Consider the following 17,710-nt stretch of genomic DNA (forward strand, 5'->3'; position numbering starts at 1 on the left):
ACAGAACTTCCGCTCAATGAACATTTCAACACCCAGTCTTTAAAGGGGTCATTTTGAAGCCATTTTTATTATTCTGGCATGTTAGACCAGTGACTGGATTTGATTTAAGTTTTTGTCAATTGAGAAGCATCAAAAAAATAAAATGGAGCTGAAATATTGCTTGAAACTGGGCATCAAACATGAGGGTGAAGAAAAATGACAATTTGATTAACAGGAACTAAAATGTAAAGTAACAAAAATTCCTGATATTCTCTGAAAATATAAACTCCTTGACTTTAAATGTCTGGAACCTTTTCAATAATCCATGATATTCCAGAAATTCCATAACCCGTGTTTTAACAAGCCAAAAAAAGAAATTAAATAAATAAATAAAAATATACTTGAGCAAAACTCACTTGCGAAGAGGTAACAGTGGACAGTCGCAGAGCAGTGGATTCTCTGCCAAGTTTATGACCTCGAGTCCTGTGAGTGGACTCAAGTCAGGCAGCTCCTCGAGCTGGTTCCCTTCAAGAAGCAGACTCCTCAGACCAGACCCCAGTCCTGCTAGAAAATCTGTAGATACCTTCAAAAAAAGAGAGAGACTGAGATAAGAGACATTAAAGCTTGTGTGAAGCAGAAATTGCTGAGACACTCATTTCAGTATGTTTATGTACTTCTAACTGAAACAGAACATTGAGTGGGTGGCGGGGCTTTCTTGTATCAAACTAACAGTACAAGGGGCATGGTTAAGATTATGGTGGCTAAAGCCTTCAACTGATGTCAAAAAAAAAAAACGCTGAAGCAAATAGTCAGACTTTGACTGAAGATTACTAAAACAAACATTTGTTTTTCAGTGAATTAATATACACAGAGAAATTGTTCACCTAAAGGAAAACAAAATAAACTGTAAATTTAAACAGGGTTTGGTATTCTGAGACACTGCTCGCTGCAGAGCCATTTGAGCAGAGCTGAGCTCCAGCGAGGGGGAGCATGAGCTCTCGCTCCTCCTCCTATAAGCTGTTTTAATGCGTACACCAACCCCACCCCTAACCCTACCCCCAGTGACATCACTCGTAGAAGAAGTGCAAGAAAGGAGAAGCGATAGCTCAAGCTCCCCCTCGCTGGAGCTCAGCTCTTCCCAAATGGCTCTGCAGTGAGCACCACTTGGGTATTCTTGGAGTTTTAGAAACTTTCCTTACCTTTTCTAAGCCCATATGATCAAGGTATAGATGTCTAAGTGTGGTGCCAACTGGCTGAAAGGCTCCAGCTCCAATCCAGCGAATGGGGTTATGGGAGAGCTTGAGTTCTGCTAGGCTTCTGGCTTTGGAAAAGGCCTCAGTTGGAACCTCCTGCAATTTGTTGCTGCCTAAATGAAGAGTCTCCAAGTCGGGTGCAGGATTAAAAGCTTGGGGAGCTGCCGCTGTGATGGCATTGGAAGTGAGATAGAGACCCCTCAGTTTCTCAGCGCTTGTCAGGAGCCCTGTTTCCAGTTTAGCGATGGCATTATTCTCCATGTGCAGAGCCAGCAGGCCAGGCAACAGCTTGAATGCTCCTTTGGGGAACTGGGTGAAACGATTCTTCTCCAGATGGAGGTAGGTGAGATGGGGCAGACCTTTGAATGCCTCGGGAGTTAGTGATGTAAGGTCATTTTCTGAGAGGTAGAGGTAGACCAGACTCTTCATACCACTGAAGGCTCCGTCTTCTATATCGTGAATCTTGCAGCGTTGCAGATGAAGGGAAACTACTTCAGCTGTGCCTGGAAAACTGTTTGCAGGGATGTAGTGGAAATGGTTGCCCCGCAGGTCCAGCAGGCGTGTGTCTGGAGAAAATCCACGAGGGATCTTGGTGTGGCCTTTATTTTCGCATGATGAATGGCGGTTCTCAGTCTGCAGGATGCATGTGAGTTAATATTAAGTTTGTTGCTGTTATTTGTTAATATTGTTTTATTTATTTTTGTTAAATAAGAATAAGTAGTTTTAGCATAGTTTATTCAGTTTTAAGTCTTTTGCTACTTCTAAAACTTCTAGTACTTCATTTTAGCTGAATAAAAAAAGGTTTTATTTAGGAAGTACATTCCAAAAAATTGTGTCAAAAGTGGATACTTACAAAATATTTAGTATCAGAGAGTGAGAGAGAGATAATGACTAAATAAATTCATTTATTCATTTTCTTTTTGGCTTAGTCTCTTTATTAATCTGGGGTTGCCACAGCGGAATGAACCACCAACTTATGCAGCAAATGTTTTAAGCAGCGGATGCCCTTCCAACTGCAACCCATCACTGGAAAACCGGCATTCACTTTCATTCACACACATACATTACGGACAATTTAGCTTGCCCAGTTCACCTATAGCGCATATCTTTAGACTGTGGGGGAACCCAGAGGACCCAGAGAAAACCCATGCAAACATGAGAGAACATGCAAACTCCACACAGAAATGCCAACTGACCCAGCCAATTCTCAAACCAGTGATCTTCTTGCTGTGAGGCGACACCGCTACCCACCACAAAGCCCTTGTCGGTGTATATAAGCAATGCTGAAGGAGGCTAATCATAAAAGTTTGACTTTGAATATCAATTGTCTTTAAGATCTTTTTTCCCATTGGCTATCCAGTGCAAAGAGTCTTAATTGTCCCAGTTGGGGCGCCAATTGAGCAGCTTTGCACTGGACAGCCAATGGGTAAAAAAAGAGCTTAAAGACAAAAATGGCATTCAGACTCAGGAAACACTTTACAATGAGTTTACTTAACATTAACTAATGAACCTTATTGTAAAGTGTGACCCAGACTCAAACCATTATGATTAGCCTCCTTTGGAATAAGAAATATTATAATACAAAACACAAAGTAAAAGTAAACAATATGTAAAAGCATGACGTTTTAGGGGAAGAGCAGCGCACAAGCTCCTCTCTGCCTCTCCCCACACATGCAGAAAGACACCTACAGCGCACACACTGGGGGGTTGAGGGTGCAACACTTAAAGGGGCAACATACATACATATATAAATAATGTGCTATACACATAGTAGTGGCTGGTACAGTGTAACCAAAAAGCAGAATTATTAAGGAAAAATCTCCAAAAGGCATCTAATTACAGATTAGACATTCTTATACTATGTCAAAAAAAGTTAGATTTTATTTCCATCATTTACACTTTCAAAAAAACACAAAACAAAAAATTACATCTGCAAATGTTTTGGCACCCTGCAGAGCTTATAGCATCCACTGCCCCCTTTGGAAAGCTGGGATCTGACAGTGGATGTTTCTCAATTCCAAGAACGCAGAGAACGAACTTGCGTTCTTGTGGATACCGGTCTTGCTAGGTGTCCTCGGAAGAACGAACTCAGGAGACCGCGAGGGCAGAGAACGCGTCCTTTGAGAATTGAGATGCTGCGTTCTTCCTGATGGTCACATGACCTTCACGCGTTTTAAATGGCAAATTATTTAAACATTACAGCCTTCATACAACGATTTATTGTTTTTCCCCTTTTTAGAATATATACTTTGCATAAAAACATTATAAATAAATGTTGCACAATATAAATAAAACAGATTTTAATATGAATTTCAGCAAACAAACAACCCTTAATGTGTTTATTCCTTTATTAAGATATTCATGTTGATGTTTACTTTCACCGTTTCATTTAGGGAAACTCCTGAGGTAAATAAGTTTCATCTCTGAACTTTAATAATAAATCTAAATAAAATGCTGCGCTTCCCACCTCCAGTCGCAATGACTTCTGGGACTTCCAGAGCAAGTTTGGTGCTCAAGTCTGCATCAGTGCGTCCTCGATATTAAGAACACATTCGGCAAGTTTCACGCGTCCTCCGTACTTGCGGTTTTGAGTATTGGAACTAAACTTAGGCTGCTGATGATGACGTTGCACGAGAACACGAGGACGCAAGACTGATGAAGAACGCATATTGAGAAACAGCCAGTGTCATGGATTGTTCTCAATTATCGTCTGGAAAGACCAGGTGATGTCAATCTCAAAGGTTTTAAATGCCCAGACTCATCTGGCCTTGCCCTAACAATCAGCACCATACGTTCTTTTAACTGACAATAGTTGATGCTTACAAAGTAGGGGAAAGGTATAAGAAGAGAGAAAATCGTTTTCAGATGCCAATATCCTCTGTTCGGAATGTAATTATGAAATGGCAGTCATTAGGAACAGGGGAAGCTAAAGCTAGATCTGAAGGACCAGGAAAAACATCAGACAGAACCGCTTGCAGGATTGTGAGAAAAGTTAGAACCTAAAAACTTAAAAGTTAAAACCTACGTTTGACTGCATGACCCCTCCAGAAAGATCTGGCAGACACTGGAGATGTGGTACACTATTCCACTGTAAAGAGATACTTGTTCAAATATGGTCTTTAGTCAAAAGAGTCATCAGAAAAAAAAAAAAAAATCTTCTATGTCCTTAACCATAAAAAATAGCGTTTGAACTTTGAAAATGAACATGTAGAGAAGCCTGATGCATTTTGGAAACAAGTTTTGTGAACTGATGAGGTTAAAATAAAACCTTTTGGTACGAATGAGCAATTGTTGAGCATGGGCGTGGATTAATCATGCTCTGGGGTCATATTGCAGCCAGTGGCACAGGGAACATGTCACAAGTAGAAGGAAAAATGGATTCAATTAAATTTCAGCAAATTTTGAATGGTCACTTGATGCCATGAGTGAAAAAGCTAAAATTAAAGAGAGGATGGCTTCTACAAATGGATAATGATTCTAAACACACCTCAAAATCTATGGTGGATTACATCAAGAGGCGTAAACTGAAGGTTTGGCCATGGCCGTCACAATCTCCTGACCTCAACATAGTTGAAAATCTATGGATAAACCTTAAAGAGCAGTGCATGACAGACAAAAAAAAATTTCAAAGAAATGGAAGACTTTTATAAGAAAAAATGGGCAAAGATACCTCAAACAAGAAATAAAACCCTCTTGGCTGACTACAAAAAGCATTAGCAAGCTGTGATATTTGCCAAAGGGGGCAGTACAAGATATTAAAACTGCAGGGCACCCAAACTTTTTGCAGACGCCATTTTTTGTTTTCTGTTATTTTGAAAGTGTAAATGTTGGAAAGAAATCTAACTTTTTTTTTTACATTATAATAATGTCTAATCTGTAACTTGATGCCTTTAGGAGATTTTTCCCTCTTTATGCACATTAATACAGATCTTTACATGGGGTGCCCAAACTTTCAATCCCCACTGTGTATGTATATGTATAATTTTATAAGATTTATATCCTAATCATAAAAATATTTACATAACATTCATGTACACTACTGACAATCTACGTATTTTTATTATTTTGCCTTTAGTATGAAATTGTGTCGTTGTTATTATGCTTGTCATAAAATATTCCAATTCATTTTGTACAGAAATTAAAAACATGTCCATCATAAAACAATCTAGGCAAGTAATCGTATTTTTTTAAATAAAAATAATTAATTAATCAGAAAGAAAAAGAAAAGACTTTTCAGGTGTTTTTCCTCACCTCACATGCACAGTTGGCTGGACATTTGCCTTTCTTTGGCGATGGTGTTGTGGGCAGTGCAGGCAGCACCTGCTCCTCCAGCTCAGCCTTCAGCATGGCCTCTTGACTCAGACAGCGCAGATTGACAGGCTGCACCACTTCCAGATTCTCACCGGACAGATGCGCTGGGCCTCCACATGTCCCACCCAGACGAACACGCTCCCGTGTGGCCCACTCACGCAGGGGCCGCAGGTAACAGCTGCAGTAGATGGGGTTTCCTGCCAGATTGAGCCGGGTCAGTTTGGGAGACCCGGGGGCCATTGGCTGCAGGATGCGCAGCTGGTTGTGGCTCAAGTCGAGATGAGTGAGACGGGGAGACAGAAGAATAGCGGCATTTGAAAAGTCCTGCAGGGAGTTGTGGTCCAGGAGGAGGTGAGTGAGCTTCAGCATCGACACAGACTCCTCTCCGAGGTACGTCATGGGGTTGAAGCTCAGCTCTAAACGAGTTACTTCTGAAAGTCTGCAGAAATGGATAGAGGATGAGAGGGAGGAAATGAGGGCAAAAAACAATTATTTACAGTTTAGTCCATTTAGAGCCGGTAGCTTTACATAATAAAAAAAAATTCTAGGTCAATCTTTACATTAAAGGGCATCTACTTTACCCCTTTTTCAAGATTTAAGATAAGTTTCTTGTGTCTCCAGAATGTGTCTGTAATGTTTCAGCTAAAAACACCCATCAGATTATTTAGTATAGCTTTCAAAACATTATATTTTTTCGCTCTAAACACAATGTGGCTGTTTTTGTCACCTTTGCCTTTTATCAGACGTGTCTGTCTGAGTGTGCCTCAATCTCCGCCTCAGCTGTGTCAGATAAACAGCACAGTGACAGACAGGAAGGAAGCAGATCTCACAAAACGTTTGTGAGAAATACTACAGTAAGAACTTTCCCAATGATTATTGGATGTATTTGTTTAGTTAATGAGTCGACGAGATTGATGAGTCACACACAATGGGCCCTATAATACACCCGGTGCAATGTGGCGCAAGGCGCGACGGAATAGTTGTTTGCTAGTTTCAGCTTGGTGCAAGAGTTGTTTTTTTGCGCCATGCTGTTTAAATAGCAAATGCATTTGCGCTCATATGTGCGCCCATAGGCGTTTTAGTCTAAAATAGGAGGCGCGTTGCTATTTCGAGAAACTATAATAGTCTGTTCTATAGACCAGAACAAAGCCGGTCTATCATCCAGTGCAGAGCGCGTTAGTAGTGCGCCTCGCTTACACACTGCTTAATACACACAAGATGTCGAACAATACGCAAATATCTTTACATTTGAAAAAGAATTAAAATAAGGATATATAGGATATAATAAGGATATATATATAGGATATAAATATAAAGGATTAAATAATACAAAACATTATTTTCTAGCCTAAATAAATACAAAATCATACTATCATGCCTTCTTCATCTCGGGGGGCTTTTTCATTTTATTCGTGATAATTTGCTTTTGTATAATATTATTATTAGCAGTATTATTTATTATATCCATATTTATATTTGTTTTATTAAAAACAAGCTTAGATTTGCTTGTTTTGCCCTGTCAGGTTTTAGACCATATGGGGCATAGCATGTGTATTTGGATACAACTCAGTTTTTTTTAACACACTTCGTGTTATTATTGTTCATTTATTTGTTTGCTGGCAATTAGAACTGAATTTAGAAATTGTTTTGAAACTAATCTTTGCGCTTTACTAATCTTTGCGCTTAAAAAACTTATTATGTGTAGACTAATTGATGTCTGTCTGTACAAAGTTTCCCAATCCATGAGAGTAAAAGTGAAAGTAGGCCTAAATAATGAGGAGGCTCATCTCTCATTCTCGCGTTGTAGATGCTCCATTTAACTGTTCACTTGCTAGTGAAATGCTCAGTTTGTTCACTTACGAAGTCCGTCATGTAAATATCAAATTCGCTATGACGCAACGCAACTGGCTCTTAAAAGGAATGGGAGATGAAACTTTGATTGATTTATTCTCAAAGCACACCTATAACTAAATTAGAAAATAAGCTTGACCCTTTTAAACCATGCGCCAGTGAATTTTTCCGTCCTTATATTAGCAAAAGTGGATTCTGACATGCCCTTAATGCGTTTGCGCTCTGCACTTTGCACATGGATCTTCAAAATAGAGCCCATAGCCATTACAAAATTCACGCACACACTCACACAGGCACACACACAGCGCACGCGTTTATCTTTGCACTGTTTTTGCATGGCATATGTGACAGGATAGAGGATACACAATGGATATTCATACAGCAGCGAATATTATTATGTTAATGTACAAAATAAACCTGATTTAACATCCACAAACAGGATTGAAGCATCTTCTTCTATAAGCGTAAAATCGCTGTAATTCATTACAATTATGCACCGTTTTAAAAGCGTTTTAAACTTGCAAAACTCATTCTTGATCACATTTGATAATGCTTGATAATCACAGCGAGCTCAACAGATCTTTTAATACCAGTTAGTTTGCGCACGTCCTGTTTTGTTGATATTATTACATGAGTTACTATGGAGGCATGTTAATTTGGGGCTGTCAATCAATTCGGTGTGTGGAGAAACTGCACTTCTACGTCAAGTTGGCCCTCAAAATGAGAGGGATTTAGATCCTATTTTAAAGTTAGGAAATTTAAAAAGAGACTATTGTCTTTATATCACTTCAATATGACTATGAACACACTATACCTACACACAGTTCTGTCCTATAAGCTGACAAAAGATGATTTTCATCATAGATGCCCTTTAATGATCAATTCTCACTATTAACAATTGTATAAAGTACATATATTCAGCATGATCATATTCTACATCTCTAATCTAACCTAATACCCAAACCCACCAACAGCTTAATAATCAGCTAATTAGGAGTTTATTGAGCTAAAAGTCATAGTTATGATTTATTAATAGTAATAATTGTCTTAAAATAAAGTTTCACCGACTTCTAAAATTGATCATAATGCAAAATATATCTATTTTCTTTGAAGATGAAATCAAAAGGCATCTTTCGATTTTTGTCATGCACATTCTTGTACTTACTGTTATTTTTGTAATAAGATATTTATGATAAGAAAAGTATGTCAAAGGAATTTAAATGCAAACAATTTAGGAACATTATTTTTATTTAGAAATATTTTGTGTCACAGACAACACATTTTAACACTTAAGTGTTTAAGAAGATTTTATATTTACAACAACAATGTTAATATTAGTTAATGAATGAAGTATTATGAACTAAGAATGAGCAATGGCGTTTTTTAAAGAATTGACTAATTTAGGTCAGTGTTTTAAAAATATTTTGACACCACCCTCCACAAAAACAATGGGTAACAATTAATCTTAAGAATTTTTAATACTTTTTTCTCACAATTACTAAAGAATTAAATACAGTTTACAGTTTAGTGTAACTAGCGAAATATAACACATGTTTACATGTATGGCACAAGTTGTAACTTTTTGGATTAAGTGACTGCAATAAATTGTGCTGAGCCTGTAAGTATTTTATGTAGCATCAGAGAGGCAGAATTATATGAAAATACTTGAAGATTGACAAAAATATCATCATTATCCTCATCATCCTGTAATGCACTGTGTTGCTTTCTTGGGCATAAGTTAATACTTTTATGTTTGTAAAAAGCATGGTCCCTCAACTGTCCTCACTGTGAAAAGATGAATCTCAAAATCACACATTCCCTATAGAAAAGTGTTCAATTACGCAGAAGATGCTTGAATACCACAAAATATACAGGACATGGAAGATTTATATTGTATTAGAGCAGTAGTCAAACATATGTAAACTATTCTGTGAGGTCAGCTTTTATAGTAAATTCAGACATGTTAAGTAGGCCTACACGTCTTAGGACAGAACCAAAATATATAGTTGAAGTCAGAATTATTAGCCCCTCTTGAATCTTTATTTCTTTTTTAATTATTTACCAAATGATGTTTAAATTAATTATTTAATTTATTCTTTAAAAAACATTTTAAGGCCAAAATGAGTAGCCCCTTTATGCTATATATTTTTTGAAAGTCTACAGAACAAACCATCATTATTTGAAACTTGAGCACTCACAACTACTGCTCTGGAGCTGTAGTTAGGAACATAGTTCCTGGCTGTGTTCTATTCCCACTTATCCCCCCTATGCCCTATTCATTTAAAACATTTTAACATTCAAAATTGGAAAATTTTTAAAAATTTAAAAAGCATTAAGGTTATCTCTCTTAGTTGTAATTTGCTTTCAAACTATTTTTACAGTTCAGTTTTAGCGACCTTCATGTTAACAATTGTGCTCCCTTCGCAGTGCACTTTAACAACATAGATGTCATTTTGAACACAGCCTCATGACGAAAGCTATAGGTGACCTGTTATTTAAAAGCGGAATTTATGTTACGTCTCCAAAGCTTGTGAAAACAAAAAGCATACGTTAATGCTTTTAATTTATAGTGGATTATTTATTAAGTATCTGTACTGTATATCAGAGATTCTCAAAGTGGGGGTCGGGACCCCCCGAGGGGTCACGGGACAATGAAGGGGGGGTCGCCTGGTGATTTTCAAAAATCAATTAATTTTTATGAAACCTTAAGACTTACTGTATTTTATCAATAATCTACTGAAGAGAAAAAAATAGTTGTTTATAGTTACTATAAACTATATAGTTACTATAGTAGCTTATAGTTACTAGTTCTATTGGATTGTGACTTCTCGGGTAATTACATTATACTAAAGACACAGCAATACTGTCAGATGCAGCAGATTTTGTAACACCAGGTTAAACTTTCTAGCCCATTTACAGCACTGACATACATTAAAAAAACCAAAGAATAGACTTGGGTCTATTGGTGTGTTTGTGCACGTCATTGCATACAAGGTTTCTGTATTTATAACCACCACCTTAGAGAATATTGGGGGTCACGAGTCACTGGCATTGTCATTTTGGGGGTCGCGGACTGAAAAGTTTGGGAACCCCTGCTGTATATGACATGGGGCTGCTGGTTAGAACATTTCTGCAGTGGTTTGCATGTATCAAATTGTAAAAGTAGACTTTTCAAAAAATAAAAATACATAAACAATATCCTACTTAAAAATATAATAATAATAATTAATATAATTATTATTATCATCTCCATCATCATCATCATTAATATCATTATTAAAGTATGTTTTTTTCATTTCTAATAAATAATAAATATTACATTTCATTTTATAATAAATAGCTTCATTATTTATTTATTGATATGATATGATATTGGAATATGTGTTAGCTTTTGCAAGTGATTTTATGTTTTGGAATAGAATATGTAATGTTCAACTTTTCAATAATATTAGTAAAGCAAACATAGGCCCTATGTGCCATTTACATATATTTCAGTTAATATGGAAAGCGAGTGCATGTTTTTACCAAATCTAATATTGGATTTTATTTTAAATGCGTGTGCGTGTAAAACAATTTAATTTGCATGAAGAAATTATGGGTTTTTCTTAAAAGAAGTAAGTAAGTAAGTAAGTCCAAACACTTTAGAGCATCATTATGGGCGTTTTATGTTATAAATAACGTGGTTCAAGCGAAGAATCTGCGACAGAGAAACTAGGGATTTTAGGAAACACTCGTCATTACATAGTTCTTTTCCCAAACGATCCATCGTACCGTGAGTCAGCCGTCAGCCGTGAGTAACGTCGTTGTTTGGGAAATGCACCCCTTCTAGTTAACCTAACTAACCTAGTTAAACCTTTAAATGCCACTTTAAATTGTATAGAAGTTTCTCAAAAAATATCTAGTAAAATAATATTTACTGTCATCATGGCAATGATAAAATAAATCTGTTATTAGAAATAAGTTATTTAAACTATTATGGTTAGAAATGTGTTGATTTTTTAAATCCTTTTACTGTGAGTTCTTAACTTATTTAAAATTAAGAATTTTTCTAAAAGGACTATATAAAAATCATGTTTCATTGTTCGTTCATAACATCTAATGCAATATCTTGTATTAAACTTGGAATTAAGCTGTCTTTAGGCTCACCGCGTCATGGTCTCAGTGGGGAAAAACTGCAGTTCGTTGTTATCCAGGCTCAACCTGGTAAGAGTAAAGAGGCCAGCAAATGCCTCTGTTGCCAGATAATTGATGAAATTGTGGCTGAGACGTAGCCATTTAATGTTCTGCAAACCCTGGAACGCCATGTTAGGGATGTACACCAGTTGGTTGTGTGTGAGGGACAGGAGGTTGAGAAAGCCCAGCTGTGAAAAAGCTCCAGGCTGGATCTCCTCCACTCTGTTCCGGTCAATAATCAGCTGCTTTAGTGAGGAAAGACCATCAAATGACTCCTAGATTGAAAAGGAGAGAACATTTTAAGGATGTATGCATAGATTGAAGGGATAGTTCACCAAAAATTACATTTCCTCAGTATTTACTCACTCTCAAGTGCCTACAGGCCTATATTCATTTCTTTTTCTGTTGAACACAAAGGAAGATATTTTGAAGAAAGTTGGAAACCTAAAACAATTGACTTACATACTAGAAAAAACAAATACCATGAATGTCAATGGTTACAGATGTCCAACTTTCATCACAATATCTTCCTTTGTGTTCAGCAGAAGAAAGAAACTCATAAAGGTTTCAAACAAGTAAAAGGTGAGTAGATGATGACAGAATTTTCCTTTTTTGGTGAACTATTCCTTTACGTTGAAGTTACAGCTATAAGACTAATATGTTGTGTCTAACCTGGTAAAGGATCTCAATCTTGTTGTTGGCCAGGTTGAGTAAAACCAGTCGGCCAAGTTTTCTAAAGGCTCCTTCCCGCACTCGTCGGATGTTGCTATTCTGTAGAGACAGGTGTGTGAGGTACGGTGTGTGCGCGAACGCCCCTGTAGGAAGCTCCTGCAGGTCATTTCCTCGCAGGTCCAGTTTCACAGTTATCTGATAGATATACACACACCAGACCATTAAAACAATGCAAATAATAATGTAGCTGCAAGCAGTAATTAAGACATGTACGCAACCAAGCACAATAGAGGCTGGATGAGCAGCTAAGCCTGACATAGAAAATTGAGACAACAGACGTTTTGGGATGATAATAGGCAAAATGGCTGATCATTTTATGAACACACGCACTAGATAATGGGTTATCACTTCTGATCAACAGATGGTGCAGTTATCAAATTGATATAAACTGGCCATTTTAAGGTTAACGTTTTGTAAGAAATGCAAAGACAGAGCCTCAGATGAAGTTCAGCATAATGGCAGCAAATTTGAAAAGTGAAAATCATTTTATCTGTTGATGTATAATTTTATAAATATTTGCCTAAATTATTGTATGATGATCTAAATGAAATTTGGTGAAAATCGCGGATGGGGATTGGGGAATCGACTATGGCATAATTTATTAATACAAGTCATCAATATTCTCAACATGATGCAAGGAATCCATCAAGACCAGTCAAAATCACCAAAGGCTATTAGCAGATCATTTAGGAGTATGTCGAGGGCAGATGTGTTAAAGACACACCTGGTTTAAAAACAATATATAAATGAGTCATAGCATCGTAGGCCAAGTTTAAAACTGGATGACATGGGGGGGTGTAGGAATTGAATAAAGTTTGACTCAGTATCTTGCTCTGAATCTAACAAGACTAATCTTGTAATTTTTAAACATTTTTAACTTCCTGACCACTTAGTGGCACTTTGCCAGATTGTCAGGTACCTCAAGTTGAGGTTGTCATACTACACAAGTTTTGCAGAGATACGGATTTGAGTTAAAGATGCAGTAGTTGATCTGCCTAAATGCTATCTGTTAGCATAATATCTTTGAAACACAGTCACTTCCCTGCTGTCCAAAATCCACACCTCCTGAAATCACAAATGCACACATTAAAGATGACAGTAGATAACCCACTAGATCATCTCATTCGCCAGGTAAAAAACTTAATAATACTACAATTCTGAATGAAAAACTGTATTATATCTAGCACGTTTTCAGTTGTGTAGCAAGCAAAACGTCATAATGTGCAATATTTCATGCATGCAAGAACCGCTGGTCTCTCACTCTCACGCGCTTTGTCCTAAAGTGACTACTGTATGCTTAGTGGTTGGTCGATGGTGCCAGAATTACACGCATTAGTAAGCTATACTTACATGCTAATTCAGACTGAATATTTACAGTAGCATGGTAAACAATATCCACTTGTTAAGTGTGACGTCACGCGGAGCGGTTTCTGGGTCCAAGCGCTCTATTCAACTGAATGGGAAGATTCAAGAAATGGTAATAATAAATGTTTACAAAGCGATTTAATACTTTCGAAAGTCACGATCGCAATATATATGTCCATGCCTAATATCCGATGGCCAGAAATTAATTAATTGTTTTTATAAATTGTTAAAATTTTGGTATTTGTTATGCAGCAAGCCCAGAGATTGTTGTGTACACTATGACTTTATGTAAAATTAACTTTCCCTAGTAGCAAAGAATTCTGGCCCAGATTTGGCAAAAAGCTGGCACAGCAGGCATTCATCCGGCACTGGCATACAGCATGTGGGCCAAACATGGCCCGGGTTTGGCAGAGGCGGCACCGTTTTTAAGGCGGCACAGAAGATTTGGGCCAGATGAAAAACGTAGTATTTGGCCCAGATTTAAAAATTTGATAAGTGGGCCATGTAAGTTTGGCCAGTCTTGACCCAAATTTAAAATACACTAAAATAATTTTTGAGTAAAGAAAAAAAATTCTACCAATCAGGTCACTTTGAGAAAAAGCGTGCCCATAGTGTGCCTAAAGCGCATCACTCCATGGGTTTATCAATTTCATTGCAATCGTGACACACCAACCTATCTGGCCCAGTTTAGGCCCAGTTATGAGTTATTAACTTGGCTGAGACTTGGCCCAGATATGGTCCGTGTTTGGCCCTTGTCTGGAAGCCAAATTTGGTCCAGTCATGTACCGTAATTCACTGCGGCATGTGGGCCAAGCAAAACCTGATTGTGTGGGCCAGAGCTGGGTCAGAGAAATTTTGCTATGTGGGTTAATGTGTAATAGGAATAAAACGCGATCATAAACAAATGATTTCTCCACTCAAATGAATGGCGGCTTGGACCCGGAAACAGTATACATACGTCACAAACACGTCACCACTTAACAAGCGGATAGGGGCCGCGTCACAGGTTGTCATTGTTCAAAATATGAAACCACAGTAAACTTCACCTAAAGCAGGCTAGGTGGAATAGTACGATTTACTGATGTCTTGCTATTAAACTAAATAAAACTCTACATTACGTCACGCAATCTTTCGCTGAAAGATTTCAGTGGCTGAACAGCACTTGTTATTACTTCTGTCACTCTTTCATGTGCATGTGACCGCGGCATGTGTGCAAGAACTAGCTGTGGATCTGCATGAATGGGTGAGCAGTTGTACAAATCTACATTTATTTACAGACAATTTTGTTACTTATCAGATTTAAGGGAATTGTCAGCCTGCCTGACACTATTTAAATGGATAAATGTGTTTTTGTCTTATGCCTTTCCTAGAATATAAAAATACATATAAATACATTTAGATCATTTACATTAATCGTTACTATTGGAATGTAAAGAGACTTTTAATTAGCACAACAGGAAATATTTCTGAAGACAATCGCCTACTGCACCTTTAATAATAAAAGGTCTTGGCAAGTTTATGCTGCACAAGAATTTTTAGAGTTGTTTATAACAGATTGTACTTATTGTACTATTTAACTGAAGACACCATTTTAAATTAGTCAATGCTTGCACCACTCTGTTTACATCATTGTTATGCAATAAAGCAAAAAAAAAAGGCTATTAGTGTGTTGCACAGGTTACCTCATCAATGGTAGGTGGAACCTCTGTGAGATTCTTGTTGACACAAGCAATGGTGAGCTGGATGCTGTCACAAACGCAGACTTTTGGGCATTTGGCCGACAGCGCTGTATGAATCTTCAGGGCAAACAATATTATAACTGGCCAGGTCGGAATGCTACCCATTTTGTCCTTTCTACATGAAACAAAAGATTTGTGACACACAAAAAAACACCAAATTTACCTCTTAACATAAGATTTTACATTATTTTATAAGAAAAGCTTTCATTTATGCCAGCTTAGATTGCCAGTGCTGCATGATTTAAGGAATTTAGTGTGTTGAGCTCTGCTGGTATGCTTGAACTGGCCGGACTGAAAGCATTCATATAATTTATGGTTGAATGCAACTCCTTCCCTGCCTCACAACTAAACGTCAAAACAAGCACTTCAGGAGCAAACTCCAATGTGAAATCGAGTATTGCTGTTTAAAACAGTGATCTTTCTTTTAATATTTTGTGACAAATGTATATTTATGCAAGTGTGTGCTGTATTCAAAACCCCTCTAAATAGTTTTGTCAGACTGAAAAAATATGTGAACACAGAGCTATACTGATTTATCGTAAAAGATAGAATATTGAAAATAAAGAAAACCAAAGAGCACTTGTAATTCATTTTGATGAAAAATAGTTTGAAATTAATCTGAATAAATCAATCACTGATCAGATGTATTGTTTAAAAGAATCAGGGTTTTTACAACTTAAAAGAAACTAAAGCTTTTTTATTACTTGAAATTAAATTTACTTCAAATTATTTTTTTTCAGCTAGTTGTGATTTTCATTTAGTTTAGCTTGGTTCTGGTATATAATAAATAGTATAAATACATAAATTACAAAAGTACAACTCCAATGACAGCTTTGTTAAAGGGACAGTTATTGTAAAATGATCACTTACCATACCATTATTTCCAAACCTTTGACTTTCTCACTCTTTTGGGCACCAAAAATATTTTGAAGAATGGAACTGCTAAACATTGACTTTCATTGAGCAACTGCAAATGCCAAAATAGCCAAACGTTTCTACGTTTTTTTTTCCTATTTGATTGTGTGTGTAAGCAAGTATTAGGCCTACTTTAAAAATTCTCAAAAACGTCTGTCAATGTTTTTAAACAATTAAATTTGATTTACAACAGTCACACAAGTGGCAATTTTTACGAAGTGGCAATTTAACAAGCTTTGTCCTCATAATACAAAAATGTAAAATATAATAAGATTTTTTGATCTATAATGAGCCAACTCCTATCTCTTTGATAAGTATTGTTGTTTTGGGTTGTGCAGTTTAATTAACAGAACTGTAATCTCGCAAACTTTTTGATCGCATCCATAAGGTAGCCTTGATTTATTAATTTCCCTCATTAAAAAAAAAAAAAAAAAAAACAGATTGATATTTTTCCGTTCCCTCTACTCTGTGGTTAGTTGTTTTGGAAAATATAGGCTAAATGGATGTTTCTATATAATGTTAACATATACTTTCTCTGTGCATTTATGTTTTGAGTTTTTACTGCAAATGTCACATCCATAACGCTGGAATTGCTCAATCAATGGAAGTCAAGGTTTCAGACATTTTTCAAAGTCTCTTGTTTTGTGTTCAACAGAAAACGAAGTAAAGATGGAGTAAATGATAAAACCTTCAGTTCTGAATTAATTAAAAAAAATAAAACTATTCATCTCCATACACGTCCTGCTTCTGACAAAAAAAAAAACCCGTTGAGATAAATAGGAAAATATTTTTGTAACACTGACCAAAGCCAGTTAAATGACATGGGGTTATAAATTAACATGAATTAATTTTACAATTTAAAACAAACAACATAAATCCTAAAATGTTTCCTACCTTACACGAAGGTTAGTCTTCGTTCAGTAATATCCGTCAAATGAAAACAGAAGTTCTGAGGACGCAGGAATTGCTCCGTCATAAAAGCACTAATAAAATACAACCGTATACGAGAAAAAGTATAAATCTTGAAGAAGTAATATGTTGAAGGTACTTACAGAAGACTTTACATCTTATGGACTGCGAACGAACAGCCGAAAATCATATTTTTTCCAAGTGTGAAATATGCGCGTCGAGCCTCAGGCGAGTGGAGACCGCAGCTCGGCTTCACACAAAGACGCGCACTGTTCTCAGGTCGGCCATCAGTCTCTCATAAATAAACTACTGCAGGAGAAAAGGTTCAGCGCATAGGGATCAACGCCTGTATTTCTTCCAGAATCAAAATACTGAGAAAAATCGCCTGAAAGGTTCGTCTCAAGGCTGAGTGAACTCGGGGCATTTATGGTCAAAGCGCAATGGAGTGAGAGATGACCTGCAACATGACTTTAGAGTAAAAAG

General features: G+C 36.8%; 1 protein-coding gene across 2 annotated transcripts in view; it reads right to left on the reverse strand.

Annotated features, from left to right (window-relative positions):
• chadlb (chondroadherin-like b) overlaps positions 1-17,688 on the reverse strand; it is a 19,736-nt gene extending 2,048 nt beyond the window's left edge. The window contains 8 exon segments of one of the 2 annotated variants that reach the window (NM_001287080.1): positions 396-562; positions 1,179-1,865; positions 5,484-5,982; positions 11,541-11,842; positions 12,240-12,434; positions 15,347-15,518; positions 17,213-17,267; positions 17,371-17,688. In NM_001287080.1, coding sequence (NP_001274009.1) covers positions 396-562; positions 1,179-1,865; positions 5,484-5,982; positions 11,541-11,842; positions 12,240-12,434; positions 15,347-15,508 — 2,012 coding nt within the window. In that variant the 5' untranslated portion in view covers positions 15,509-15,518; positions 17,213-17,267; positions 17,371-17,688. 2 annotated transcript variants of the gene reach the window in all.
• Positions 17,689-17,710: the final 22 nt, after the last annotated feature.

The sequence above is a fragment of the Danio rerio genome, chromosome 12 (genome assembly GCF_049306965.1).
Source record: "Danio rerio strain Tuebingen ecotype United States chromosome 12, GRCz12tu, whole genome shotgun sequence".
Classification (NCBI taxonomy): domain Eukaryota; kingdom Metazoa; phylum Chordata; class Actinopteri; order Cypriniformes; family Danionidae; genus Danio; species Danio rerio.